Below are 27,053 nucleotides of genomic sequence, written 5' to 3'. Positions count from 1 at the left end.
TCCACCAAATTTGGGTCTGTTGACGCAATGCCTCGTTTTTTTGGTGCTCCGGAACGATTGCTGTATGGGCAACGCGTGACCCAAGGAGTTGGCTTTGCCGGCACGGGACTTGAACCAACGCTTGACAAGGTATTCTTCCGAAAGGTTCAGGCGATTGGTGCCTAGATAGAGCGGACTCTGTAGAGATGACCTCGGGAGGCTTGAAAAGAAGAACTGAAGACGAGGAGAGAAGAAGGAAGAGCGAGAGCAAGGATGAAGAGGAGTGGAAGATGAAGACGAACGTCCTAAGCCGCCCCGCCCGATTCAATGACTGGTGACGGGCAGCCGGGGCAGGGTAGGGCAGGTAGGTGCGCTTTTCGTGCGTTCCCAATGCCGCATGACACCCGCTGGCCACACATCCCATTAGGGAACGTGAAAAACAGAAGGACTGCCATTTGGGCCGGGGAGAGATTGGCGTGGGTAAGTAGAGGTGGCACAGAGGCATGCTGTGCGATGGCCACCTCCCTCAGCATGAGGTAAGGCAAGGAGAGAGGGTACTCACTGGACGGCCTACAATGGAAAGGATGACCCATGCCCTGGCATCAATTTTTGCTGGACATGACCAGATGGTGTCGAGAGACCCCTCGTGGGTTGGTCATAGTGCATCCCAGGCGGACTGACAAGCGTCGAGATGGTCCGGTGTGTCGAGTGGATCATCCAACGATGTCGCACATGGGGGATCCGCGTCAAGCCGTGTTTAGTCCTGTTTGGGCAAGGTCGTTGCTTGATGTCCTTTGTATCCGTTCAACTATCTTCCGCCTGGCCACCAATGCCTCGCCGTATCTCTGGCATCTTGATGGCGAGCTCGGACGAGCAGCCCCGTTGCCGATTTAGCACTGAAGCATCGTGGCCGGTGGCTTGATCTAACCAACCGGGGACGTAGTCACGGCGTGGAGGTGCCAAGTTGAACAGCAAGCCTTCCGAACATGGGCATTTCACGCCAACCCGGCGACAACACAGAGAGAGAGGCCTGAAGCCATCGACATGTCACACCCCCGTCTCCGGGATTGGACGGCGGGGAGGGAGAAGCGAGGGTCCTGAGGAGCAGGCTGAGGCAGCAGACGGTTGGCAGCGTAATGAAGAGCGTCGCAGCAGAGCCAAAGGCCAGCCCCATGCGCCTTGTTTGATTGTGCCCCGTCTCCCTATGTCGAAAATTGGACCAAAGCAGAGACCAAATCAGTCAAGCAGACGGTCGATCGGCCGGTCGGTCCATGTCCACATCGACATCCACATCAATGTCCCTGACCAGATTGCTAACCCTGTCCCAGGCATATCCAAGCCCAGGTCCGGGTCCAGGGGTTGGGTTCATCAGGCTAGGCCGGGCCCAGCGTGGAGTAAAAGAAGGTTGGTGGGCGGCGGCGGCACCACCCATCCATCAAGACGCAGTCTGTGCAAGGCCATGTACAATGGTCAGGCCCACGAGGGTTTGCCGGCAGCAGGAGTTGTGAATCAGTACAAGTTCCCCCAAGTAGAACGGGCGTTGGCATAGCTCGCGACAAGCGGACAGCGAGATCATCGACCAGGGGTTCACGTAAAGAGTGGGGTCGACAGCCGAGGCGGTGGCTCTGTGGCACGGAAGACGCAAAGAGGAAAACTCGTCACGTCCTCCATCAGACCCTTTCCCACGAAGAAAATGACTCCAGCCAAGGCCAAGACAGCCCAACGGGGTTCAACAATGGGCCGGCTGTGTTCAATGGTGAGCAAAGTCTAGCACGGTTGGGGAGGGAGAAGCCAAATCCGGACACATCAGGGGTGTAGTGTAGTGGTTGGAAATGTACAGGTAAGGGCGAGGGCGAGGCCAAAAGATTCCGTCGAGAACGACAAGTGCAATGAACGCAGTGCAATGCAGTGCAGTGCAGCGCGATGCAGTACAGTATAGGCAGGAAGGGAGGGATGGAGGGATTCGGTATGCAAATCCGAACTGCCCTGCACAGAGGGGGGAAAGCAGAGCTAAGGAGGCCAAGCCCTGGACGTGGTCAGCAGCAAATGTGCAAAGGGCCCGGTCGGTCTGTCGGGGAAAAGAGGCGTCGTCCCCTGGACTGGAAACGTCCTACCTACACGTACGTCCTGCGATGGATGGGAGGATGTATCCGTCCGTGTGGGAGATGAGAAGCAGGCGAGATGAAGCTCTAGGGGGGCTCACACTACGTACTGTGTCGTTGGTGGTGAACAAGCCATCGTCACACGGTGTGAATTTTGCACAAAGTCTTGACTGGAGAGGGCAATTGAGGCAGGCATTGCCAGCCAGGTTTGGGTTGGGCATTTGCCTTCCTTTTTTTTTTTGGTTTTTTTTTGCCCTGTCTTTCTTCTTCTTTCCTTTCCTCTCCTCGCTGCTTCCCTCTACATTTGTCTCACACGCTCTCCCAACAACTCTCGTTCCTTCCTCACCCATGGCTGCCTGGTTGGCCGCTCACATTTCCAACACAACGTGCCTTCTCTGAGGCTCAGGTCAATGACATAGCGTGTGATCCACACATCTGGTTCCAACAAGCAAGATCTGGGCTCGGAGCAGGCAGGCGCGCCGTCGTTGGTCTCCGTCTCTATCTCCCCCTCGCTAACACCTACCATACCTGTCTAGGTGTCTGGCAGTAACTCCAAGTTTGGTGTAAGTCGTTTTGCGTGTGAGGGAAGTTGGAACTAACTTTTTTCTTCCTTCCTTCCTGTGTATGCCCCGTCGTCAAGTGCTAGCGCAAATACGTACTTTGCCCGTCCTCTTTGTGTGTCTGAGGTAGCGAGCCCTACCCCGAGGAATGAAAGCCGCCTCTGAATAGCAGGTGCCTTTCCTACTTGAGTCTTAGGCTGCTTGCCAAACTTGTCCGTGTTGGTCGAGTCAACCAAAGGTCACCGCCCGGTCAAACTAGCCGGCCGAGCTACTTTAGTATACTTGGACATACGTCCGTATGCTAAATTGACCAACTCCATCACCGAGCTAAGGTGCCCAGTCTTGCCTCCAGTCTTCACTTCTTCGAGTCCAATCCAATCCCGTGCCCGGGAGGCTTCAACCTAACTAATGCAGTACGGCCGTTGATGCATTGTCCGCTTGCTGGCCTGCTCCTCCGCCTCAAGTCAAGCTTGGCCTGTACGTTCTGCGTTGCTTGGGCACGTCGTTGCTTGCATTTCCAAGGCCAACGGTTCCGTCTCACCCAACACAGCTTACCCAAAACGGCCACACCATCACAGTCATTCATTTCCTGCGCGTCGCGGAAGCCGCAAGGGAATTCTTTATCGGCGTGGCGTACCGGTGCCTCAGATCCCCTTCGTCAACGGCGTCCTGCTCCAAGGCACGATGCGACACGACATAGCATAGTTGCAACGGTGGCGCCCTCCAAGCCAGGAGATCCAAAGCGTCAAAGTACCCCGACTCTTCAAGCCACGCTTGAAGTCTCGTAAATCGAACCATTAATGCCTGCTTCTGCATTGCGGGCAAACCGACGTGAGGGGTGCGCTTGATCGCCTAGTGCTCTGCTTGGTCGGGAAGCGACGTAGGGGGGTGAGTATCTCGGCAGGACCACCTCGTCCACCACTGATGGGGATGGGTATTGACTTTACAGATGCCATGTATTTGCATTACCGGCTTTGCGTGACCGCCTACGGGAACGTCATCACAAGCCCTCCTGGCCCACCGTAGCATTGTTGCGTTGGTTCATGTGCTGGGGTTCCAAGTCCAGATGCCTTACCACCGGACCGTGGTGGCATCCAACACACCGCATCGCCCTCATGCGGCCTTGCGTGCGGCCTATTCTCCCGGCAGTCTTTCCACAGGCAAGCTTCTTCGAACGCCCCAACACTTCTGTCCGCCCGCAGCACACCTCGCATGCCCACCTGGCCAACCAATCATGGAGTCATCACTGCCCCTGAATCCTGGCCGCCTCACTTCTTCTATTGGCATTCTATGGATACCATTTGCCATCCTCTCCTCCAGGAGGAGAGCCAATGACAACAGGAATTCGACCCCTCGAAACTCTTGGAAATTTCTTCAACATCACCGACCCTGAACCCGCATCTGCCCCCTTATTTCGCACACCAACTCGTGTTATAACACTTGGAGTTGGAGTTCCTGCCGTTCCGCCGGGCTTCTCGCCACCTCATGGGTCATCTCCCTTTCGGAAAGGAGCTGGTTTGGCGGCCTAACTTGCCTGGGCTCCTGCTAGATGCAAATCGGACAACAGGCCTTCAGACTTGGCTGTGGGCCCTTTTGGCCGTAACCTGACGTCTCAACGAGCGAATATCTCAGCCATTACGAAGACCCTTGGCCTGCGTTCTTACCGATGAGGGGTGGGGTATGCGTCTGTCAATGGGAGCATTGATGCTAGACCGCCATGAAGGCTCCTCGTCAAGACTGATGCCTCACAGACGCATCCCTGGCTACAACAGGAAAGGGCATGGTGCCATCTCATCACTTCGCAGCCACGCTCCGCAACTTCTTCTTTGAGACTTGGGCAAAGACGACAGGGATCGAATGCAAATTGCTGCTCATATGCATGAGTCCGGTCCCCCTTTCACTCGCGACTTGTATCGAGCTGAGTGTTGACAAGCTGCGCCAACATCCCTGCCCAAGTCAGCGGTTGGCGGCTGGGTTCGGCTCATCCAGGATTTACGGATACCATCACCAACACCCGACTAGGCGACCATCGCGGCATACAAACACGAGGGCGCGGCAGGCGCCCTTGTCGCCTTCCAAGAAAGGCCACCGCGGGAAAGTAAGCAGAACACCCAACGAAGTCGAGCCTGGCGCAGACGTTGGTTGTTGCAATGTTCTCTCGATAAAGCGGGCGAGGTGTGATTGAGTCGCATTGCGCGGTGCTGTCAGCCAATCAGCATCCGTCTCCCCTGCTTTAAGCGCTCCGCGAACCTGCGGCCTGGCCCGACTCGACCGACGACCACTCATTATTCCGGTAGCCGCCCACAACGGCGGCTCATGTTGATGATAATCGGCAGACAATAAACGATTTTGACCACACGAGTTGGCGGCATTCAGCATTTTGGGGAATCCGCCAGCGAGTTCTGCGAGGATTTTTCCCTTTCCGACAGCATCGGATACTCTCCCTGCTGACTTTCAAAGCAACTATTGGACAAGGATGCTGTATGAACGATGCCTATACTGGAGAGGGTGGAGGAAAACCGGGCAATGCCCAAGACCTCGCCGTCCTTGACCAAGTATACGAACATGGCCTAGATGACATCTGCACCTTGTCATTACTCGTCACCAACAGGACCGCACAGCTCAGGCATCAAGGGGCTAGCGTCGAGAACCGTATGCGGACCGACCATTCCGTGAATGACGGGGTCCGAAGTTGCTCGTAGTCGATCTGTCCCCGGGGTCTTGGTCACCTTGGAATTGCCTCAATTGTCATGGCCCCTATTCGCACCAACACCACAATCAGCATGACCCCAACCTTGACGGTGGACATTGCATTCATGGATGGATATACGTCCCTCCCCTCCCCTCCCTTCCCCTCCCTTCCCCCCTGGACAAACCGTCACACGGTCTTTTGAATGTGGAAACATACCTGAGATACCATCTACATCCTTGGAACTACCTCTGCAAAGTCTCATTTGGTACTGTACTTGAGCCACCCACAAGCATCTCTGCGTCAGTTGTCCACTAATGCATGCCCGAATCACCAAAGGTGTGTCGTACCTGTGGCCAAGTTGGAAGAAATTAGCAAAAGGGCCTTCTAGCGTTGGTGATGACACTTTGCGCATGCGACCACCTCATGTGAATGTCACCGCTTTATGCACACACAGCCATGCTGTGCCACCCAACGCCCAGAGGATCACATCACCGGGGTATACGATGAGTCCGCGGGCGGCCCGCGGGTCGCATGCGAGGCGGGCTCGCCACCTTCTCACGGACTGCCTCGGCGATTTGGCTCAGTCTTGACTGGCCATGCCGCATCTCTTTGATAACTATGGCCACCCTCGTCACAAGGCATGGGCGATAGATGACCCCCCAGGGACCGCAGAATGATATGGCGCAGCGAGTTGGGCGACATGGAGGAGCCCTCCCCTCCTCCTGCTTGTTTTTGAAGAGAGCAGTCGACTTCTGGCCAGGGACATCGACGGACCTGCCTGTCGAATAGTGTGAGGCAGGTCATCTCGGATGTTCCCTGCCAGAGTCTGCAGACAAAAGTCAATCCCCGGTGTGTTTTCAAGGCATTGTTTACGGCCGTATTAAGGAGAAGGTGGAGCACGAGGAGGCACAGAAACGGCCGCTTCTGACATGGCTACGTTTGCTGTGATGGCGCAAAGAGAAGAAGCGACAAACATACGAGGCAATGATGCTAGAGGGTTGGCAATGCCTACAAACCAGCTGTCAAAAGTAGACAAGACCTGTTAAATCGGGCTTGTTCGTCTCATCCAGAATAGAGATTCTCGCTCAGGAGCATCGGTGGATCAATCGCATGCTCTATTGTTTGTATTACGTGGTTTGCTCAGATGCACCTCAACTCCAATGGCGACGGTCGAAGAAAGTGGCAACGCGGGGAAGCACTAAATACTCGGCAGGATTTCACCCCGCAAAAGCAACAAATGCAAGCAAGATGATCAGGATTGATTTCCGAAATCCTACGAACTGCAGCACATGGCGAAGGAACGTGCCGTGGCATACCATGGCTCCCGCGTAGCCAGCCAGGGAGCATAGCAGCCGGCCACTCTCGGGAACCCACTCTGCCGCAATATCGGCCGAATCGAGCCACGACGAGCAAATGCAAAGGTAGGGTTTGAGTGGAAGTTGCCGAAGTTTACGGCTGAGGGATGCTGCGAAATGCGCTGCAGCGGCGACCCCCGCTTTCCCCACCACGCACCCGAGGCTCCCTTCTCCCGGTGTCCTGTGCCATGGAAAGACCCAGCAGTGCCGATTCTCGTCCTTCCGAGAAATCCTCTTTGGCCTCCGACACGTCCAATGAGACACACCCGGCGCTCCGGGCCCCGGCAACTCGGTCTCGGGCTCTAGGCTTTCACTTCTGGACCTTCTGCAAGTACCCCAAAGCCGGTTCTCCACCTTTTTCTCGGGTTCCTGATGTCGCATTTGGAGATGGGTTGTCAAAACTTCATCATGGCAAGCCTGCCTTCAAGACGCAGCCATTTTGCCTACCGCCCACTCACCACTACCCACCACCCGCCCGGCCCGGCGAATGCAGTATTTTTTTTTTTGGCGCGTGTCTCGCTTTGAAGCGCACCAACCCCACGTCAGCTGCGGGTAAAAGAGGCAGAATCGAAAGAGGCCTAGAAACCCGCGCGACCGCTTTCCCTCCCTTTCCATACCCTTGTTCACCGTCCGTCTGAAGTCTCGTTCTCTCTGGCCAGTTTTGATTCCACCCTTCCTTTTTTTTTCTTTCCTTTCCCTCTCCCTCTCCCTCTTTCTCTTCGTCTACGTTGCCCGACATGAGCTCAGCCAATTATGGACCCACGTGCGCATGTTCCCCTTTGGAGCTGAGCCATGAATAGACTGGTCCAGGTCCTGGCAGAGCACCAAATTAGAAAGGAAAAAACCGCCCAAACCCAAAATTCAAGCTGGCCAAATATGATACTCACTTGGCAATGCTGGCGATAAGGGTTTCAGAAACTCTCACAGCGGGGGCCGTGTTCTATTGCAATTTTTATCTCGGCTCTCTTGCTCCTTGGCAGTTTGGCCCCCGTTGAGATGCACGAGCGAGTTGCATTCCCCTAGATTGAAACGCTCGGTACCCAGTTGTGCAAAACAGGGAGATGGAGAGCAACCGGCAAAATTTAGATCTCTTGGATGTGGCTTGTTTTGGATCACTTCACATCCCAGCCGGATAGTTATCCACCACCATATGAGCATCTCACACACGTGAAGGCGCAGCAGGAACACATCATTGCCCGTGCCGTGGGAAACGCAAAGCCAGCACAGCATCCCGGCATCCCTCTTGCCTGCCACCCCAATCGCAGCCTTTTGACGCGTAAAACATGGCCCGGGCAGATGTTCCGCTGCGCCTGAGAATGCACGTCGGTGCGACGCGCGCCATCCACGTCTTTGGTACAACGGCGATATGGTGCATTGCACCCCCCAATATCTGGAGAACCCGGCTTGACGCGGGACTGTGTGACCGGCAACTTGCCACTTCACCTCGCTGCCCTTTCTCGACTCGACCGTAGGCCGGGGGGAGGGGAGGGGTGTCAGGCCAGCTCCCCGCGTACTCCGGAGCTCGACATATAAAGCCGGACAAGCGTCCCCTCCTCATCTCTGCCTTTCCCTCTCGCTCTCCAACGCTCTCATCTTCTACTGAACTGTCGCCATCCATCTACTCATCACACATTTCATCTCTCGCCGTCCTCTTCGTCAAGTTCGAAAGCAGTTGATCTGTTTCGCCCGCTCAAACTCCCGCACCGCCCAAGGCAACCACTTACACACAACAACCAAAATGTCTTCTCCCGTCGACAGCTCCGTCTTCCTCTCTCTCGCCCCCACCACCTCGTCCTCCTACCCCTTCAGAGCCCAGCAGCAGGCCGCCGCTGTCACTGAGCCGGCGCCTCTCAAGCGGCGCACCTCGAGCGTGAGCAGCGCCGGCAGCAAGGGCGCCGCAACAGGCCTGCGCTTCCTTAAGCTCGGCCCGGTCCACTACGGCGAGCACCCCGACGAGCACAAGGAAGACTGGCATCCCGCCCTTCTGGGCTAGAGGGGTTTCTGCAAACCCCCTTTTTTTTTTGATTATTTTCCTTTCTTTACGAGAGCGGTCGCGTCACTAAAGCACTGTGGTCATTGAGGCCATGTCAAGTGCCACACACACAAAGGTGCAGGAAACCAAGAATTACCAAGCAAGCGAAATAGATGAGGGATCGGGAATTTGGCGCAGAAACGGGGCTCTTCAAATTGTTTCCCATTTTGATTAACCCCTCTTTACTTTTTTTTTCGGGCACATGGGCGCGGCATCATCATTATACGAGCAGAAAAAGGGCCGCCTTTTTTCGCAGGGAAGGAAAGTCGGGGAGATTGTCTCTTGGGAACCTTCGGCCCCGTTCGATGTAGAGAATGAGGGCCTAGGAACGAGCGAGGCGAACGAATCAAACACCCGCAAGGAAGCGAAACAGAAAAACAAGTAGCATTTATTCATTTATTTGCAGAAAATAACAATCAGAGAGTGTTTTGCGGATTCAACTGCGCGCCCTTTTTGTCTCGTGCCACTAATGGTTTTTCTCCCCTGTGCACCTTGGCTTTGCGAATCCTGCGTGTATTATCTGGTACGATGTTTGCTTGGCCTAGTCCGCGATGGGCGATCCGCCAGCTGAAGAAAATGTCGTCACGCGAAAAGGTGGGTGGACGTGGTCGGGGATACCGCATTGGGTCCGATGTATACACAGCCGGGCTAAGCGGATTAAGGGAACGACGGAGAGAGAAGGGGAGAGAGAAAGGGAAAGAGGGAGATGCATGTGCAAGACCGGGGAGGCGGGCTGGCACATCGAGGATCCTTCTCTGTCGCTGCTGACTATAGCGGGAGAAGAGAAGAGCCAGGGGAAAAAAGAAACCAAGCTTCGTGGGTGGGCCATTCATGCAATGATCTGACATTCGACCCCGCTGATCAATAGGACGATGAGATGGGGGGGGGTATGGGGGATGGGGGATGTGGGATGGGAGAATGCAGTGCGCATGTCTTGTATTGTGAACCCGGTCCGGTCTGGCAGGATAGTCTTTTTGTTTTTGTTTTTTTTGTTGAAATGCGCAGGTATCCAGCCCGGTCTCCCCCTCCCCTCCTCGATCTTTGAGAATACCCCAAGCCGATTGACAATGATACAGTCATACAGTCATACAGTCTTACAGTCAGACAATCAGACAGACAGACAGCCCACCCTCACCCCTCTTTGCGCGAGACCTGTTTGGACCCTCTACGGAAATTTGGGGGAGGGGCCGGGATAGCCACTGGACAGAACGGGCGGAATGGTGTGAGGTTACGGGTTTGATTGGAGCAAACGACATTGGGCTTTCGGTTGCGCATTTTGGGCTGCTGCTCGCTGGTCAACAATCGCGGTTTTGTCCTCTTGCGGCATCCGCAAGCCCGAGGTCACAAAAAGTTGTGGCAGAGCAGGCCGGAATGGAGGGGTTGATGTTGACTGGGGGAGAGGTGAGAGAGAAGGGGGATGCGATTCAACGAGACACGTGGGGTAAAAGAGGCCCGGCATAACAACCGGGATTGGTGCTTGGGAGTTATGCCGAGGCTGAGCGGGATTCGATGGCGGGCGGTACGTTTTTTTTCCCTTCCTCTCTTCCTCTCTTCCTTTGCCAAGTCTCCTGATTGATTTGCGTTTGAATTCCAATCTCTGTGGTTCGTTGGCGCGGCGGCCTTGTGCGAGGAATAAGATTATGACGTGCGCTTGGCGGCAGTTGGTTTCGCTTGGGTTGAGTCTCTTTGGCGCTGGAGTTAGTCGCACACAAACAAACTCCGAGTTAGTTTCGCATAATACTGCTTGCTTACTGCAGAGTTTCGGGGGGGCTACGCATTGTATGGAGCCGCCACGCCGGCTTCCGTCCTACCCGCCCTGTCATTGTTGCCGCCGCTGTAAGCTCGGGCTCTAGTTGGGCAGTATACCGGTACACAACATAATATACGACGGACTTAGGCGGGGCCGCCCTTGCTTGTTGCCGAGCTGGGGCTGAAGCAGGTAGAGGAGCTGCATCTCTTGCGCTCGTCAATCTCCGACCTCTGGTCGCTTCTGAAGTAGATGAGTGTGATCGACAGATCGCATGTGGCATGTGACCTTGCCCAGCCGAAGCTCCCTGCCCTGCAGTTACCATATATGGAAGCCCTACCTGAGTCGAGTCGGGTCGATACAAGGTGGGGGGGGGGGGGGGGGGGGGGGGGGGGGAGGAAGGGGGAACAGCTGGCAAACACATCCTTCCTAAAAGAGGCCGTCGATGATACAGCCGACGTCTCCATTGACGTCACGTTATCAAGACAGTAGGGTGAAGGGGGAGGGGGGGATGGGTTTGAGATGTGGTTGTGCTTTGTGACGTTGACATGTGCGAGTTCCCGCTTAATTCAAGGGAGCGAGTCTGCGTGCCCCTATCCCCCCGAGATTTTGCACCTCGAGGCGGGCGGGCAAAAGGCATGATCAAACGCGGGCGCCGGGCCGGGCCCCAGCCTCCTTCCTCCCACGACACGGCGCCAAGATTGGACGGGAGCGATGATGTGCAACGCCGTCGCTTGTCATCCCAAGTGACTGCCGCAAAAGCATGTTTGAGCATCCGAAATAGTAGCGACGTTCACACGTACATGGCCTCTCCCGAGATAACGGGCTTGCTGCTGCGGTCCCCGGGAGCGAAGCCGATTCGAAAAGTTTCACGCCAAAGCTTGGCCGTGTTCGAGGGGAAAAGAAATGAAGAAGAAGAAAAAAGATGGGATGAAGCCCCAAACCATTGAACCGCCCCCCTCCCCCCCCCGGGGGTTTTTTGGGCGTGGGGGGCGCATTTTTTATTTTTATTTTATTGCTGGGGGGGAGAAGAAGGGGCGGGGCGGTTGTGAGGCAGATTCGTGTCCTCGGCGGTTTGCTGTGCTGGCCTGGGCCATATGCCACCTGCGTTGAAGCGGCCCTTGCGCAGATTTGTTTCTATGTAAAGATCTTCCCGGGGCGCCAGAGGCGACGTAGCACCCGGGGCTCGGCGTGAGGCTCGACCGCCGTTTCGGCGCCATTCTTAGCTGGATCAAGAGTGGGAATCGGCGGGGGGCGAGAGACAAGGGTTGCGTTTGGGGGATGGGGAAGGCGTCCTCCGTGCCAACCCCCTAGCCCCCCCGGAGAAAGATCACGGCCCCACTCGGAGCTTGTGTGTAGGTGTGGGGCCGTTGCTTGTCCCGCAGAGCAGAGCTCGAACTGCCTGTCTGCTCTGAGCTCTGCCTCCATAGTGTTCAGCCTAGCGTATTAAACTGACTTCGTAGCAACAGGTATTGTTGAATGCGTAGAAGTGTGCGTCAACCTCTAGATTGCGCTTGGTATCCGTGCTCTCATTTCTATTCCAATAGTAAACAACGCACATAGCAAACAACAAGCGCACAATCCAACAAGAGAATGGCATTGATCAATCTGGGTTCGACCTCTGCCACTAGTTATTTGCTCTTTGACCGTTTCTTTCCCTTTACGCACTTTCATCTCTCTTGGCACCAGCCACCCCCCGTTTATTCTTGTGACAATACCAAAACGACGTAACAGGTGGAAGGCGAAGTGGAAAACGCGGCCCCAGGAGCAGAGTAGCAGAGGCCAAAAAGTCAAGAAGTTTGCGGCTATGCGGATGGACGACGTCCGTAATGACAAGCATTGTCATTTACTGTTTTTTAGAAACCCATCAAATGTTGTCTTTTGATGTTTTCGACAACCACCACCTTTCCCGCGTGTCAAGGGTGTTTGGCAAAATGCATCATTCCTAGGCCAAATTGGCTGTCAGCACGGTGACGTTTCTCTTGCGGTAGGTAGCGAGCGTCGGCCAAGGCGACTATTTGGTTTCCCTCCGTGGGTTTGTTCTTGGCCCTGCAGATACAACTCACTGCATGGCTTGGAGCGTACATATGGGAGCTGGTGGTGGGGGGCTGTCGCGGGATGTCCGATAGCACAAAACCCCCAAGGTTTACGTCAAGTCCGCCAACGTATGACAGGGCCTTTGACAATACTGATAAAAATACTGTTTGGATGGTATGGGCCCCCACTCATCCCACAGGAGACAATGATTAAGAAAGCGTGGTTCCCCAAACAGTCTCTCGGTTTCAACCTCAATATCAGGTCCTACTTTGCCCCCAACCTGGACGTATTTGCTGCAAACTGCATATCTGGATCTCGATACGGGAGCCACAAATGTTCATCAAAACTGTGTGCCGCGGGGAAGGAAGCTGTTTCAGGTTAATGCTGCAACTGCCGTGGGGTCCAGCGTCAGTCTCTTTCTCGGAGGGCTGTTAGTCTCGGCTTAGAGAAGCATGTCCTGGAATCTCTACCGGTTTGAAGTAGCCCTGTTGGGTCTCCAGTGAATATCCACAAACGACCAGGGTTGGATGGGGCTGAGACGCTGGGCTTCAAGCTATATATATATAAAGCGAGAACGGCAAAAAATAAAACCATACAAGTGTCACTTCAAATGTGTCCAACGGTGTCAGCATTAGCTGTAGCAGGATAGATTTGACTGTTCTCGGGGTGATTATCAACACTGACTGGATATTGAGTGGAGATATAACCTCCACCTTCCAAGCCAGCAAAAAACAAGACTGTAACATTTATACATTTTAGCTCTCTTTCCAAGAAACGTCGTCTTTAGAAGCTAGTCGTTAGTGACCAAAGGTCGACTGTAGTTACCAATTACTAATACGGTCCTGAGAGGCTCAACATACGGCACATTGTCGTCAGTGACTTTTCAAATGAGAGGCTACTCCTTTGCCGGATTATCCTGTGATCCCCGTAGTTTCCGTTGCTTCCCTCTGCCAATTAGTCTGCCCATGTCCCTCGAGTATTACAGCTTAGCACAACGAATCATCCGAGTAACAGGAAATCATGATCAAAGAACTTCACAAAGGGTTTCATCGTCAATTTTACTTTGTGAATCGGGGTTCTTTCTCGCCCCACCAGCGATCACTGTTGTGTGCAAGATGCTCAACGGAGACGTTAATTGCCAGTAAACAATCAGGTCCCCACACGGACAATACTGAGTTCATGGTCCTGACCGTAACTGGAAGCCAGTCTTCGCCAATCGATGGGAATAAGTTGCCACGGCCCCTTGGGACGGCCTTTGCAGCACACAACACCCTCGTGGAAATCACACCAGAAGTCGCGGTGGATAGGGTCGACATAGAGCTCGGCCGTCTCCAGGTCCGGGTCAGCCAGTAGTCGAAGGAGAGCTTTGAACGGGTTCGAGTGGGCGAAGGCGTCATCACGCCGCGTTATGGCAGCTCTTCTCGACTGGGCATCAGCTGCGCTTTGGTTGAAAACAATCTTGTCGGCACTTGTCGGATAGAGGACGAGCTTGAGGTGCCGTAGGGAACCGTTCAGAATCATGTCCGCAACCGCTGGCGAGATGTGACTCTGGAAGACATTGCCTAGGCGGCCTGGCGAAAGCTCGAGGTATTTGATGCGGCGCCGTGCTCTGGCGTTGCTGAGAAGCCAGGGGCTGCCGTCACAGATGGCGCGTTCGACGGCGGCCCGGGGCCCGCTTCGGAGGTTGAGAATGAAGCGGTTCTGCTCATAGAAGAGGGCAGAGCCGGGCGCGTAGATCAGAGGGTGGGACAACAGCAAGTCGTGTGGGAAAGGAATTTCCGAGGCCTCTATAGGTCCTACTTGAATCGGATTCGGGACCAGGCACAGGTATGATATGATTTGGTCTCGGATCTCAAGGGGGAGGTCAAAGAATTTGTCGAAGTTGCGGTTAGCCATCCCAGCGCGAGGCGATCAGCACAGTTGAGGTGTTGAGATGGGAGAATTGGTGTAGAATATACAAGAGACAGAGGTGGGGTTGGCCGGTTACCTAATTCATGTTGTTAAGCCCCACTGTGGCGATTCTGTTCCGCACCGTCCTCTTGCCTTTGCCAGTTCTAATCCAACTTCACCTTGCCTGCTTCCCTATCTGCTCCTTTCTTCTCTATCTCCTCTTTCCTCTGTCCCTACATTCCCTTCTCCTCCGTCTTATACTTACAGTGTACTGAATATACATAATCCAACAGAAAAAATGATGGGGAAATAAAGAAAACAGTACTGCCGTTTATCTAGGCCGTACTCATACCCGCTCTCCCCTGTGCTTTTGGTTGGATATTATTATAAATCAGCACTGTGAATATTGGAAGGGACTTGCCACATCGGCCTGTATGCTGTCGCCTGCCCTCTTTCGCAAACAGAACGGACAAAGGTGGTCAAATTTCTTGCTCATCCACAACCCGAAACGATTGGTCATTGATATTGGACCTTCTATTCATTCTTAATCCAATTAACCGGCGTGTCGCATCAGTCTGTCTGCCTGCCTGCTTGGCTTTACCTAGATATCAAAACATCATCGCTGTATTCACATCACGGATATTGCATTACACATGGAACAAGATTGAAGTAGACGTAATTTCATTTCATGTCGCCCTGATCCTTTCTACAGTATCTATGAAAGCCGTAGAAGACGGCACCCGGAAAGCATTCCTTCTCTCCCGAGAGTCATGCCAGTGTCGTATTGCGTGTGTGAGAGGTTGTTGAGGTATAGGGGGAAGGCGGCTGGAAGAAAAGGAGGAACTTTTAAGTGCCTTTTGATATCACCTGACCCAAATTATTCGCATCCTGCCTGGCCGTAATCTGCTCGGCCACCCAAACGCAAGAAAGTTGAACCAGATACACCGCTATGAAGCGGCCTCGTCAAGCCGTAAACATCCTCCGCGCCAAAACACAAGATATTCCTTGTTTGTTTGGCATTTAACGGGAGGACATGGCCTTGGTCACGAGACGCTTAAGAGCGAGCTCCTGCTTCTTGAGGTCATCGGCGCCGGTGTCGCTGATCTCAAGGGCGCTCATGGCCTCGCTGACCTGCTGCTCGATCTTGTCCTTCTGGCCACGCTTGAGCTTCAGGGACAGAGTGGGGTCGGAGATGATCTCCTCAACACGGCCGATGTAAGACTCAAGCTGCTGCTTGGCCTCGAAGCGCTTGCTGAAGGCCTCGTCGTTGCTCTTGAACTTCTCAGCGTCTATCGGGGATTCGTTAGTATTTGTTTACATCGTCAAGGAGTCGTGGTGGACATACCAGAGATCATGTTCTCGATCTCGTGGGAAGAGAGCTTGCCAACGGAGTTGGAGATGGTGATGTTGGCGCTGCGGCCGGAGGTCTTCTCAGTGGCGGTGACCTTGAGGATACCGTTGACATCGACCTCGAAGACGACCTCAAGGACGGCCTCACCGGCTCTCATGGGAGGGATAGGAGCAAGGGTGAATTCACCCAGGGAGGTGTTGTCCTCGCAGTTGACACGCTCACCCTGGAAGACGGGGAACTGAACGGTCTGCTGGTTGTCGGCAACAGTGGTGAAGGTACGCTGAGAGATGTTAGTTATTTGAAGAAAAAAATCGGGAAAAATCAGATGAGAGGAATTAGAGTGCTGCTGACCTTCTTGATAGTTGGTACCGTGTTACCGCGGGGAACGACGGGGGCGAAGATGTTACCCTCCATGGCGACACCCAGGGACAGGGGAACGACATCGAGCAGGAGAAGGTCGGCAGTCTCGGCGGAGGTGGCCTTGCCGGAGAGGATACCGGCCTGGACGGCGGCACCGTAGGCGACAGCCTCGTCGGGGTTGATGCTCTTCTCGAGCTTCTTGCCGTCGAAGAACTCGGACAGAAGCTTCTGGATGCGGGGGATACGGGTGGAACCACCGACAAGGACGATCTCGTCGACGCCAGACTTCTCCATGGCAGCGTCCTTGAGGACCTGGGCAACGGGCTCGATGGTACCGTTGAAAGCCTTGGCGTTCAGGTCCTCGAAACGAGCACGGGTGATCTGGGTGGTGTAGTCCTCACCATCGAAGAGAGAGTCGATCTCAATGGTGGTCTGGGCACCGCTGGAGAGGGTACGCTTGGCACGCTCGCAAGCAGTACGGAGACGGCGGAGGGCACGGGGGTCGCCAGAGAGGTCCTTCTTGGTCTTGCGCTGGAAGTCCTTCTTGCAGTGGTCAAGGAGGTTGGTGTCGAAGTCCTGGCCACCCAAGTGGGTGTCACCAGCGGTAGCCTTGACAGTGAAGACACCGCCCTGGATGTTCAGGAGGGAGACATCGAAAGTACCACCACCCAAGTCGTAGATGAGGACGTTGCGCTCCTTGCCAGACTTGCCGGCACCAAGACCGTAGGCAATGGCGGCAGCGGTAGGCTCGTTGATGATACGGAGGACGTTAAGGCCAGCAATGGCACCGGCGTCCTTGGTAGCCTGACGCTGGTTGTCGTTGAAGTAGGCAGGGACGGTGATGACGGCCTTCTCGACCTTTTTGCCGATCTTGACCTCGGCAATCTCCTTCATCTGCGGCGGGGGTCAGTAGGACGGACGTGGTACCAAGTTTTGTGGTGTATCCGAGAGGGAGTCTCCCGTTACACCGCCCGAGCAAACGCACCTTGAGGAGGACCATGGAGGAGACCTCCTGGGGGGAGAAGGTCTTGGTCTCGCCGAGGTACTCGACCTGGACCTTGGGGTTGCCACCCTCGTCGACAACCTTGAAAGGCCAGGACTCAATGTCCTTCTTGACGGTGGGGTCATCGAAGCGGCGACCGATAAGACGCCTGTTGGTGGACAGCTGGTCAGCAAATTGTCGATGGATAGGAAGTTTTTTTTTTATCCCGCCACCCCTGCTGAATTCTACCCCTCCTTGAGCGGGGAAAATTCTCCCACTCTCGGGAACGGTAGATATCGTAAAACAGCAGCGCAGATAAATAGGCAAGGCTACTCACTTGACATCGAAGACAGTGTTGACGGGGTTCATGGCAGCCTGGTTCTTGGCGGCCTCACCGATCAGACGCTCCTTGTCGGTGAAGGAGACGAAAGAAGGGGTGGTGAAAGAACCCTGCTCGTTGGCAATGATCTCGACATTGGTACCCTCGTACGTGGCAACGCAAGAGTAGGTAGTTCCTGCATTGAGAGACAGATCATGTTAGCCTGATGATTCTCAGGAGATGATTGTGGTATGTTTTCGTCGAAGAAAATTGAAGGTTGCTGATAATTGCTGGGGTGGCGATGGCGCTGGCGAGGCCCAAAGAGGGAAACACACAACACACAAAATCGGCCATCATCAAAATCATCAGCAGAACATTGCGTGCACTTACCCAAATCGATGCCAATGGCACCATCGTAGACCTCGTCCGCCATTTTGAAAGATTTGATATTGCACAAGACAAGACGACCTGTGTGAAAGGGGGGAGGAGGGAAGGTTGGAGGTTTGCGCGGAGGAGAAAGATATGTGAAGGAGGGCGGGCGGGCGACGTGGGGTTCTTTCAAGAAGAATTTCTCTCGCTCCGTCTCAACACAGGATTTTTGTGAAGGCCGAAAAAAAAATCAATTTCGACTTTTTTTCTGGGTCCCCTAGCCCCACCAACCCCCCCTCTAGCGTGAGACCGGGCTAGCGCCATGCCACAATTTCGAAGGCGGCGAAGGAATTTTTTTGCCCTTTCCCGCCCTGCTGGTGGGTTATCTTATCGGACCCTGGTCGGTTCTTTTTCGCTTCGCCTCTGGCCTCTGCTGCGGCGACTGACTTGACTTCACTGTTTGAGAGAGTATCTGTGCCCATCCCAGGGTGACTAGCATTGATTGCGTTGCCCAAGTTGTTGCTTTGTCTTGGCTGCCCTCATGTAATGGTTTGCTAAAGCAGAGTCTGCCACCGTCATCCAGACAACGTATTGGCACAAAGACTGCAAGTTTTCATTGTGTCTAGTCCCCCCCGGCTACTTGTTGTATTTTGTTAATCCTGCCACTCGCGCTCTCCTTCTCTCTCCCCCTCTCTTTTGTCCTTGATGCCGGCGCTTAACACTAAGAAGGGTGCTTCGGCCTGACATTGCTTTTCTCACCGCCTGACTCGACTTGGACAAGTGCTGTAACCCAGATGCCTGACAGTGGACTCCCAACCTTCTGTGGCAATACCGCGGAGGACCCTTCCTTCCCTCTCGGCGGCAAACCGGTCTCAACTCCTGTCATCTAGTCTTCGTTGCCTGAAGGCCTCCATGCAGACACATCGGGCACCCCGAGCCGGTTTCTCATTTAGACGGCATCCCCTTTCTGGTGCTTTGCACGTGAATTGTCCGGTTCCCTCTCAGCTAGCTTTGAGGGGTCCTCCCAGACTTGTCAATGCCCACCAGACGATTGGCTCGCCTGCAATGCCCTCGTCGCCTTTCAGACGAACGCCCAGCGTCTCGCAAAACGCTCCGACGTCGTCGGCCGAGAGTGGACTTTAGAGGCAAGGCATTCATAGGCTAATCTGACTACGGGAATCTCAAATCCGTGCAGGCTGAGCCTGGTCCATGAGAGACGAGTGGAGTTACGAAAGCTTTGACGAGGTTGACGCCGTCTGAGATAGTTGTCCGGGGAACACAACCCGCAAGACACTTGAGCCCTTATTACCCCCACCATTGTTTGCGCACAACCACGTCGCTTCTGAATATAACCATCTTCCCCAGCTCAAATCTCAACCCAGTATCCTGGCTTTGGATCATTGCATCCTTTCTAAAGCGCCGATGGTTTAGTGGTAAAATTCTCCGTTGCCATCCAGCAGCGTCGGGGAGCCGGGGGTTCGATTCCCCCTCGGCGCAATTCTTTTGTTTTTTCGGACTATTGAGACCTGTTGTTGTTTGGTTCATGACTTGTTTTTAGTCAACGCCTAAAATGGAAGCAATATAAAGGCATATATATATATATATATATATATATCATCATCATCCCGATGGGCGTTCCTGAAGTCATCAAAGGAGTAGAAGGACGTGTGCAATATATCTCCTTCTGAGCGGTATAATGCTTTTCGTTTCAGCATTCACATTACTGTTATGCCAGGTGCTCACTGATCAGGTCCTGGCCATTGATGACGGCAACCAAGCACCGCCAACAACCTTCATCTTGGACAACCGAGGGTTGCTGCATAAAAATCGGCGTGAGTTGGCTTGTTTCTATACAATCTGCCACGGTCTGCCGCAAGATAGATAGTTACTCGCAGGATCCGTTCATGCCTTCACACTGGCCCTGGTTTCGTAAACTTCCATGGCAAATCTGCAAAAGTAGGCAAGTACAGGATATGAAAAAAGAATCATAATTGCCCATACCATCAGATTTGTCATAACCCTAATGTCAGGTTGTCGTCTCAGCTTCACTCTGCTCGAGTAGTCAAGCAGGGTTGTACTGAACTGGGCCATGTCGTCTTCCTCGTTATCGAGTCCATGGTAATAGACGACTCGGGGATCCAGCAGAGTTACTCTCTGAAAGCCATAGGCCCCTTTGTCATCGTCATCGTCTACAAGCCTGAGCCTTTGGACGAGGGGCACGACAGAAATCATCACCCTCGCAGTCCTTGCTGGACCTGGCCTTCCAGATCTGGAAGATCGCACTCTAGTGAGAATCCCATCAAAGCCACAATTCAAACTACTAGCCCGAGACTCGGTGTACACTTCAGGGTATAGTTCAATCTGTTCTGGGAGGTAACGATCGCCAGGTTGGTGCCATTCAAAGTGGAAGACAGTAGGCGAGAGCCGAACATTGACAGCGAGCCATGCGGCGTAGGCAAAATCGGAATGCAGCATTTGGAAGATCATGTGGACCGGGCTTTCGGCATTCTCTGTCCATGGTCTCCCGACCCAGATAAGTACCGGGAGGAGGAGTTTGAACATCCTCGTGGCGTAGTTATCCACCTGTGCCCAGAACAGTGGCGGAATACCATGTGTTTCGGTGAGTATCATTCTCACTGTCGTCGCCCTCAGTTTTGCCCGACGGAATCCTGGAAAGAACGATTAGTGCCAACGATTTACACACGTTTAAATTCGGAACGGACGCTCACCCTCATGGCCAATGAACTGTTCATCCTGACGCAAGAGCGTTCGACGTTGCTTATCGTCTGCCCCGAAAAGCTGCAGTGCGAACAGCTTTTGCGAAAATATGTTTAGTATAACTGCACGCATCACAGCCAAGCGCTTTGATTTGCAGGCCATCAGATCGTCCCAGGGGTTCGGGTCCAAGGGATCCGGCCGGGCAACCTTTCCAACTATAAATTCCAAGTTTAGGTCGCTGTCGCCGGTGTCCAGAGACCAGACGGAGTCCTGCGACGGGATACTGTCAGCTCCGAACATATCGTCAACATGCAATTTCACATTCGACACGATATTGGCATAATGATGCTGGAAAAAGTCATCGGTGAGCTGACTGTCGGGAAGGTCCCATTGGAGATCGAGACGGCTGGGTTTGAATCCGTCCAATTCCCTTAAGGCTCTCAAAGCCAGTTTCTTGGGTGTTAATGATTGTTTTGCGGACGGCATCGGCTGCGACTCTGTCGAGCGGGAGCTCTGCGCAGGTTGTCTTTTTGTCTGACCGTTACAGTATCGTCGACTTAGGAAGTGCCCCGATAATTGTTTCGACTTTGAATCTCAGGGAGAATGCAGTAGAAACCAAGGTTCTTGAGAGGGCCGTAGAATTCCATGGATCTGTGGATGGATTGGAGGTTGTTATTGACGTTGGAGATGGTGCTTGCAACTTGCCAGAAGCATGTTCCATGGTGGTTGCTTAGACATATGAATATATGCTGGTGCGGCGAAGATTCGATTCTTTAAGTTCAATAAACAGACTCGACAAAGACTATTCGTTTTGGGAAGACATGGTTTGACATGGCCTTTCTGTACAAGACTGATGGTCGCTGGACAATCATATCTTTGACGATACACGCATCGATGTGGAGCAGTTTCCATTGCTGGCTCTATAAACCGAGGCGGACATAATGTCGATAACCATGAGAATAAATATACAGTTCCTGGGCAGCAAAGCAAAAACATCGCTTGGTCTTCTTCCGCCCTGCATTCCATGTCGTGCACTCGTCTGATGAAAGCAGAGCACATCTCAACGAACGAGGCAATTGTCATTCACATTGTCGTGCAATGTTCTTTCTTCAGGAACAAAGGAAGCTCGAAAGGGATATGGCTTCAAGTCAACCAGACCAACTCGGTGCTCAGGCAACCTGGGGAAGCCGAGTGAATATTTGGTTGAAACATGCAGGGCAACCTGGCTGAAACAAGCACCCCAGCCTTCACTCCAATTCCGGCATCGACTCACTCGACCTCTCAATTGCAGAGGTGTGTTCAATGACAATTGAGTTGCGCGCTGCTTGACTCGACGCTAGGATGTTATATCCAGATTGACGTGGCCTGTGGAGGGACGGGAGAGACTAGCTTTTCAGCTAGTCAGATATCATTGGGGATGAAGATAAAATCCTTCTGGAAGATACCCTGCCAAGCGAACCCAAAAGTCCAGATATCGGCCTCGAAACCCAACAAACGGTGCCATCCCGAAACAGGGATGCGTCCTTGAGCGTAACAAGGGGAAGGGGAAGGGGCAAGGAGTCGACGCTCGGTTCAGGCCGAGTGTTTTCTTCTTGGGCAGCTGACAAGATGGAAACAGAAAAACGGAACGATCCGGATGGCAGCGTTGGTAGGCAGCCGGAGGCACGGTATTTAGTTGAGGCCACGGGAAGCCTGGTGAGTAGCTGCTGGCCGTTTGCCAATGAAGGTGGCCGAAGACCAAGAAAAGAAACATGGGCAGGGAGGGCAGGGTACGGCGAACACAACAACCAGACCGCCAGTCGGGAAAAGAATGGAACGGATTGGACAGCATCCCGAGTGAACTCGGAATTTCTTCACCACATAATACAATTTGCAAGGTTATGAGTCGACAGGTGCAATCATTGGAGCACAAGACCTCCACTGGGCTGCTTAAACTTCCGCAAACCTAGTCTTGACCGGGACCAGACCTTGGGTCTTTGTAGGTGACCACATTCGTCAGGCTGGACTCACCTCGCTATCGGGGCTTGCCTTCGCCCTAACACGGCGGGCCCTCGCTGGGTGGGCGGTACCTGCCTTACGTGCTGGACCGGCTTACTAGGTATTGCGCAAAAAAAGCTTCACCTTCGCTGAGGTTCAGCCCAACCCCACTTTTATCAAGGCCTTTCTCTCATTCGGTTGGCGGATCAAGGGTCGTCCGCTTGGGCATTTTTTTGCGACTGGAAAGGCTCTCTGACTTTCTGTTGCTGCGCGCAATCCTTCGCAAACCCATCGCAACTTCCAATCCGACCTCGTCGTCACCGAGAGAACGTCACCGCCCGTTCCTATCTCCTCTAATCCGCCCTTCTCGATCCTCCCGTTTTCGCTGACTTGCCTGGCGCAACGTCGGAACCTCCCACATTGAACATCTGGAAGGAAGCAATCGCCCTCCAGTACTTCCCCAACAGTGAAGCGAGCACCCGTCGTCACCACCACCACCACCTCCAGCCACTTCGAGCGGACCCTCCTCCCACTTTCCAACCCTTCCACCTCCATCTGCGACTAGCAACCTTGTCTCCCTCTCGGTTGCCCCCACCAAGTCGAGATATCTCCTCGTCTTTTTCCTCCAGAGTCAGCTTTTCAGCCTCTCTGCCCTTCTACCCCTCATCGGTCCGAGCCTTGACCAGCCCCACGTCCTCAACATCACAACAACCGTCACGATGGCGACCACCGTGCAAACACCCACGAACCCCGACCAGCAGGTCGACCTCTCCACCATTCCCATTTCCCCCGAGGGTGGTGAGAAGAGCGAGACCAAGGAGAACGATGCCGAGAAGCCCGTCACCGTCTTTCACGACAAGGAGAACTTCAACGTCAAGCACCCTCTGCAGAACAAGTGGACTCTCTGGTTCACCAAGCCCCCCAGTGGCAAGGTCCGTTCACCCTGCTAGCAATACACATGAAGGAACAACATACTAACTTGGAGCAGGGCGACAACTGGAATGATCTTCTGAAGGAAGTTATCACCTTCAACTCGGTTGAGGAATTCTGGGGTGTTTATGTATGGACGGCTTCCTTCCCGTGACCCCCCTCTTCCCTTGCTGACCATCCATCAGAACAACATCGCTCCCGTCTCCGAGCTTGCTCTCAAGTCCGACTACCACCTCTTCAAGGCCGGCGTCCGCCCCGAGTGGGAGGATGCCCAAAACAAGCACGGTGGCAAGTGGTCTTACCAGTTCAAGGAGAAGCGCAGCATCCCCATCGACGACCTCTGGCTCCACGTCATGCTGGCCGCCATCGGCGAGACCCTCGAGACCGAGGACGACGGAGAGGTCATGGGTGTTGTCGTCAACGTGCGCAAGGCTTTCTTCCGTATCGGTGTCTGGACTCGTACCATAGGAAAGAGCATTCCCGGCCGTGGGGATGGAGATGTGGCCGGTGGCAAGGGACGCTCCCAGGATAAGGGCCGCGACATCCTCCTGAACATCGGCCGCCGGTTCAAGGACATCCTGAACCTCCCCCCCAACGAGGCCGTCGAGTTCTCGGGTCACACGGACAGTGCGCACAGCGGAAGTAGCCGTGCAAAGGCTAAGCACACTGTCTAAGGGACGGACTCAGATCTCAAAACACGACATACGACACACCACTGCATTTTATCGGACTTTACTGGCTTCCTCTCACTCGAGGACGCTGACTACGTCTGCATGATATCACTCCTCATCGCATTTCTCAGTCGACCTTTTTTGCCTGATGCCAGTGGGGAACGGGTAATGCTATGCATCAATGATAACGCATCTCTGGGGCGGAAAAGGTTCTCTCATGACAGTCTTTGGAGCTCTTGACGAAGGCGTTGCTGAGAGAGAAAAAAGAGATTCATGGTTTTGAACTTCTAGATGGCCATGATTGATAGTACATAGGCGGATGCGAAAATCCGGAATAGATACCTAGGTTTTAGGCCAATTTGCCCTGGTGCGTGCCCCGCCCGAAAGTGAAGGGGTAATTTTTTCAGCATTTTGCCCATCTCACTTCTATTATCCCATCGCTCTTCCCCTCGATTCTACTTAAACAGGTGTGCGTATATTTCCACGTATCTACAGAATTTGCCGCCCATATACTCATATTATTACATTTCGTCACCGCTAAATTGATCCTCGAAGACGGCCTGGACAAGCTGCTTCTTGTTGATCTTGCCCATGGCGTTGCGCGGGATGTGGTCGACGACCTTTAGGACCTGGGGGATCTTGTAGTTGGCGAGCCGGTCCCGGAGGGCCCTCCGCATGGCCATGGGCGACCAGTGCGGCACGACGTCCTTGTCGAGGATGACGACGGCGCCGACCTTGGAGCCCCACTTGCCCGAGGGGACGGCGACGACGGCGGCCTCAGCGACCTCGGGCAGCGAGAGCAGCTCGCGCTCGACCTCGAGGGCGCTGACCTTTTCGCCGCCCGTCTTGATGATGTCGGCGCTCTTGCGGCCCTGGATGAAGTACATGTCGCCCTTTGCCCAGGATGCCTGCGCGGGGTTGAGGCCCGCGTTGGGGACGGGGCGGCGGACGGCGACGTCGCCCGTCTTGAACCACTTGCCCTTGCCGTCCTCGCCCTCGACGAACTCTTTGGAGGTTGCCTCCGGGTTCCGCCAGTATTCCCTAAAGATTGTGGGGCCGCGGAGCTGGATCTCGCCGGAGCGCTCGCGGCCCGTGGCAGGATCGACGTCCTCTCCCGGCGGGATGACGGCGCCCGTGTCCATGTCGACGAGGCGGGCCTCTACCCCGGGGAGGGGCCAGCCCACGCTGCCATCGACGCGGTCGGCGAAGTCGAGGCCGCAGGACAACGCCATGCCGACCTCCGTCATGCCGTAGCGCTCGAGGAGGACGTTGCCCTTGCTGAGGGTCTTCCAGGCCTCCTTGATGGGGGTGGGCAGGGCGGCGGAGCCGGAGATGGCGAGGCGCATGTGTCGCGGGGAGACGGCCTCGCGGGTTGGCTCGGCGGGGTCGAGGGGGAGGGATTTGTGGGTCGCCAGTAGGCGGGAGTAGACTGTGGGCACGACTGTGAAGAAGGTGATTTTCTCCTTGGGGAGGGCGTGAGTGCCGTTCGCGCCGTTGGTGCCGTTGGAGGTGATGAAGGGCGCGGCGAGGCGCTTCCACACTGCGTCTGCGTTGAAGGGGAACATGAACTCGACCGTAGAGCCGGAGAGGAGAGGGGTGAGGACGGCGTTGACGGTGCCGTGGATATGGTGGAGGGGGAGCACGTGCAGGAGGTGGTCCTTGGGGGAGTAGTCCCATGCTTCGATTAGAGACTTGGACTGCGCCGTCAGGACGGATTGTGGGAGCAGAACGCCCTTCTGAATGGGGAGATTAGTACCATGCACATAAGCTAGATAGAAGGGGCTTGGTGGGTGCGAACCGGTCTGTTGGTGGTGCCCGAGGTGTACAGCATCATGCCCGCGCCGCCGGGGTCGGCGTCATCGAGCTCAACTTGCTCATGCGCGCCGCCGCCGAGGTGCTTCTGGAGCTCGACTTGCGCAGGGTTCGAGACGAGCCCCGTCGCGAGGACCTCCTTCGCCTTGTTTGCGAACTTTGTCGAGGACACGAGCAGCGAGGCCTCGCTCTGGTTTAGGATGTACTGAAGCTCGGCGGCGGGGAAGGCCGGGGAGAGAGGGACGGCAATGGATCGGGCGGCGAAGGCGGCGAGGAGGGTCACTAGGAGCGCAAACTGTGTCAGCGCCGGTGCGCATTACCTTTTCACTAGCGGGGAAAGCGCCGGAAGCTCTGTTGGGGGTTATGCGACTTGGCTTACCTACATAGTCGTAGCTGTTCTCTACCAACATGGCGATGCGCTCGCCGTCGAGGTCCGTCTTGCCTGCCGACTCCAGCAGCTTGTTCCGCGTGCGGCGCACGTCGCCAAGCAGCTCCCCGTATTTGAAGCGGCGGCCGGAAAGCGAGTGGATCACGGCGGTGGACTCGGGGTCGTGCCGGGAGATGGCCTCGAAGAGGGGGATTCTCGGGAGCGATGTGGACGCCATTCTTGCGGGTTGCGGTGTGCGCGCAAATGATCGGGATCGGGAGAACAGACGCGGGTGAGGGTAGCTTGAGGGAGCTGTAGCACCGGCGACAGCGGCGGCGACGATGGCGGGAGCGGCTGAGAAAGGGGATGTTCGGCAGCAGCAGCCGGGCCGTCGAGCTACATTCCGTAAACCGGAGGCCAACATGGAGTGTGGGGGCGTGGGATGGGAGGGGGATAGATATGCGTTATCAATGGCGTTATTATTAAAGGGTTGGAACACGGAGTGACGGAGTGGATATGGGGGGGACGCGCCCCTCGATGGCTGCTCTCGGATCTGGTAGGTGAAGTGCGAAAGCGTTGAGTGCGTGCGGGTGTTTTTTTTTTGCTTGGTTGCTGTCAGGTCCCGGATCGGACTTCTCCCTGCAGGACAGCCGGCAGGATCTGCCGAAGACCGGACGGAAAACTTGGGTCGTAGTGTGGCTTGCCCGGCTGCCCTAGCTGGGGCTTGCTGGAGCTTGGTGTGGTTGACAGGAGGAGTTCGGTCGACGGAGAGTGTGGAAATGCGTGGTGTGTGCGCGCGCGAG

General features: G+C 54.7%; 5 protein-coding genes across 5 annotated transcripts; 2 read left to right on the top strand and 3 right to left on the bottom strand.

Annotated features, from left to right (window-relative positions):
• Nucleotides 1–8,426: 8,426 nt before the first annotated feature.
• Nucleotides 8,427–8,681, top strand: EsH8_VII_000662 (uncharacterized protein; the record flags this gene model as incomplete). Its single annotated transcript, XM_083270795.1, has 1 exon — nt 8,427–8,681. One exon carries the CDS (start codon nt 8,427–8,429, stop codon nt 8,679–8,681), a length of 255 nt encoding a protein of 84 aa, XP_083128352.1.
• Nucleotides 8,682–13,653: 4,972 nt separating this feature from the next.
• Nucleotides 13,654–14,400, bottom strand: EsH8_VII_000661 (uncharacterized protein; the record flags this gene model as incomplete). The annotated part of the gene is made up of 1 exon (XM_083270794.1): nt 13,654–14,400. One exon carries the CDS (start codon nt 14,398–14,400, stop codon nt 13,654–13,656), a length of 747 nt encoding a protein of 248 aa, XP_083128351.1.
• Nucleotides 14,401–15,414: 1,014 nt separating this feature from the next.
• EsH8_VII_000660 (heat shock protein 70 family) lies at nt 15,415–17,839 on the bottom strand (the record flags this gene model as incomplete). Its single annotated transcript, XM_083270793.1, has 6 exons — nt 15,415–15,683; nt 15,740–16,025; nt 16,097–16,999; nt 17,091–17,256; nt 17,425–17,602; nt 17,797–17,839. The coding sequence occupies 6 exons, from the start codon at nt 17,837–17,839 to the stop codon at nt 15,415–15,417; spliced, it is 1,845 nt and encodes a 614-aa protein (XP_083128350.1).
• A 5,350-nt stretch (nt 17,840–23,189) lies between these two features.
• EsH8_VII_000659 (translation initiation factor eIF 4e-like domain-containing protein) lies at nt 23,190–24,074 on the top strand (the record flags this gene model as incomplete). The annotated part of the gene is made up of 3 exons (XM_083270792.1): nt 23,190–23,402; nt 23,459–23,530; nt 23,586–24,074. The coding sequence occupies 3 exons, from the start codon at nt 23,190–23,192 to the stop codon at nt 24,072–24,074; spliced, it is 774 nt and encodes a 257-aa protein (XP_083128349.1).
• Nucleotides 24,075–24,592: 518 nt separating this feature from the next.
• EsH8_VII_000658 (acyl-CoA synthetase) lies at nt 24,593–26,488 on the bottom strand (the record flags this gene model as incomplete). Its single annotated transcript, XM_083270791.1, has 3 exons — nt 24,593–25,807; nt 25,870–26,165; nt 26,263–26,488. 3 exons carry the CDS (start codon nt 26,486–26,488, stop codon nt 24,593–24,595), a joined length of 1,737 nt encoding a protein of 578 aa, XP_083128348.1.
• Between the last annotated feature and the right edge of the window lie 565 nt (nt 26,489–27,053).

Source organism: Colletotrichum jinshuiense, chromosome 7, assembly GCF_051148585.1.
Source record: "Colletotrichum jinshuiense chromosome 7, complete sequence".
NCBI lineage: Eukaryota > Fungi > Ascomycota > Sordariomycetes > Glomerellales > Glomerellaceae > Colletotrichum > Colletotrichum jinshuiense.
The sequence above is the reverse complement of the archived record's forward strand: the minus strand, read 5'-3'. Positions and strand labels throughout refer to the sequence as shown.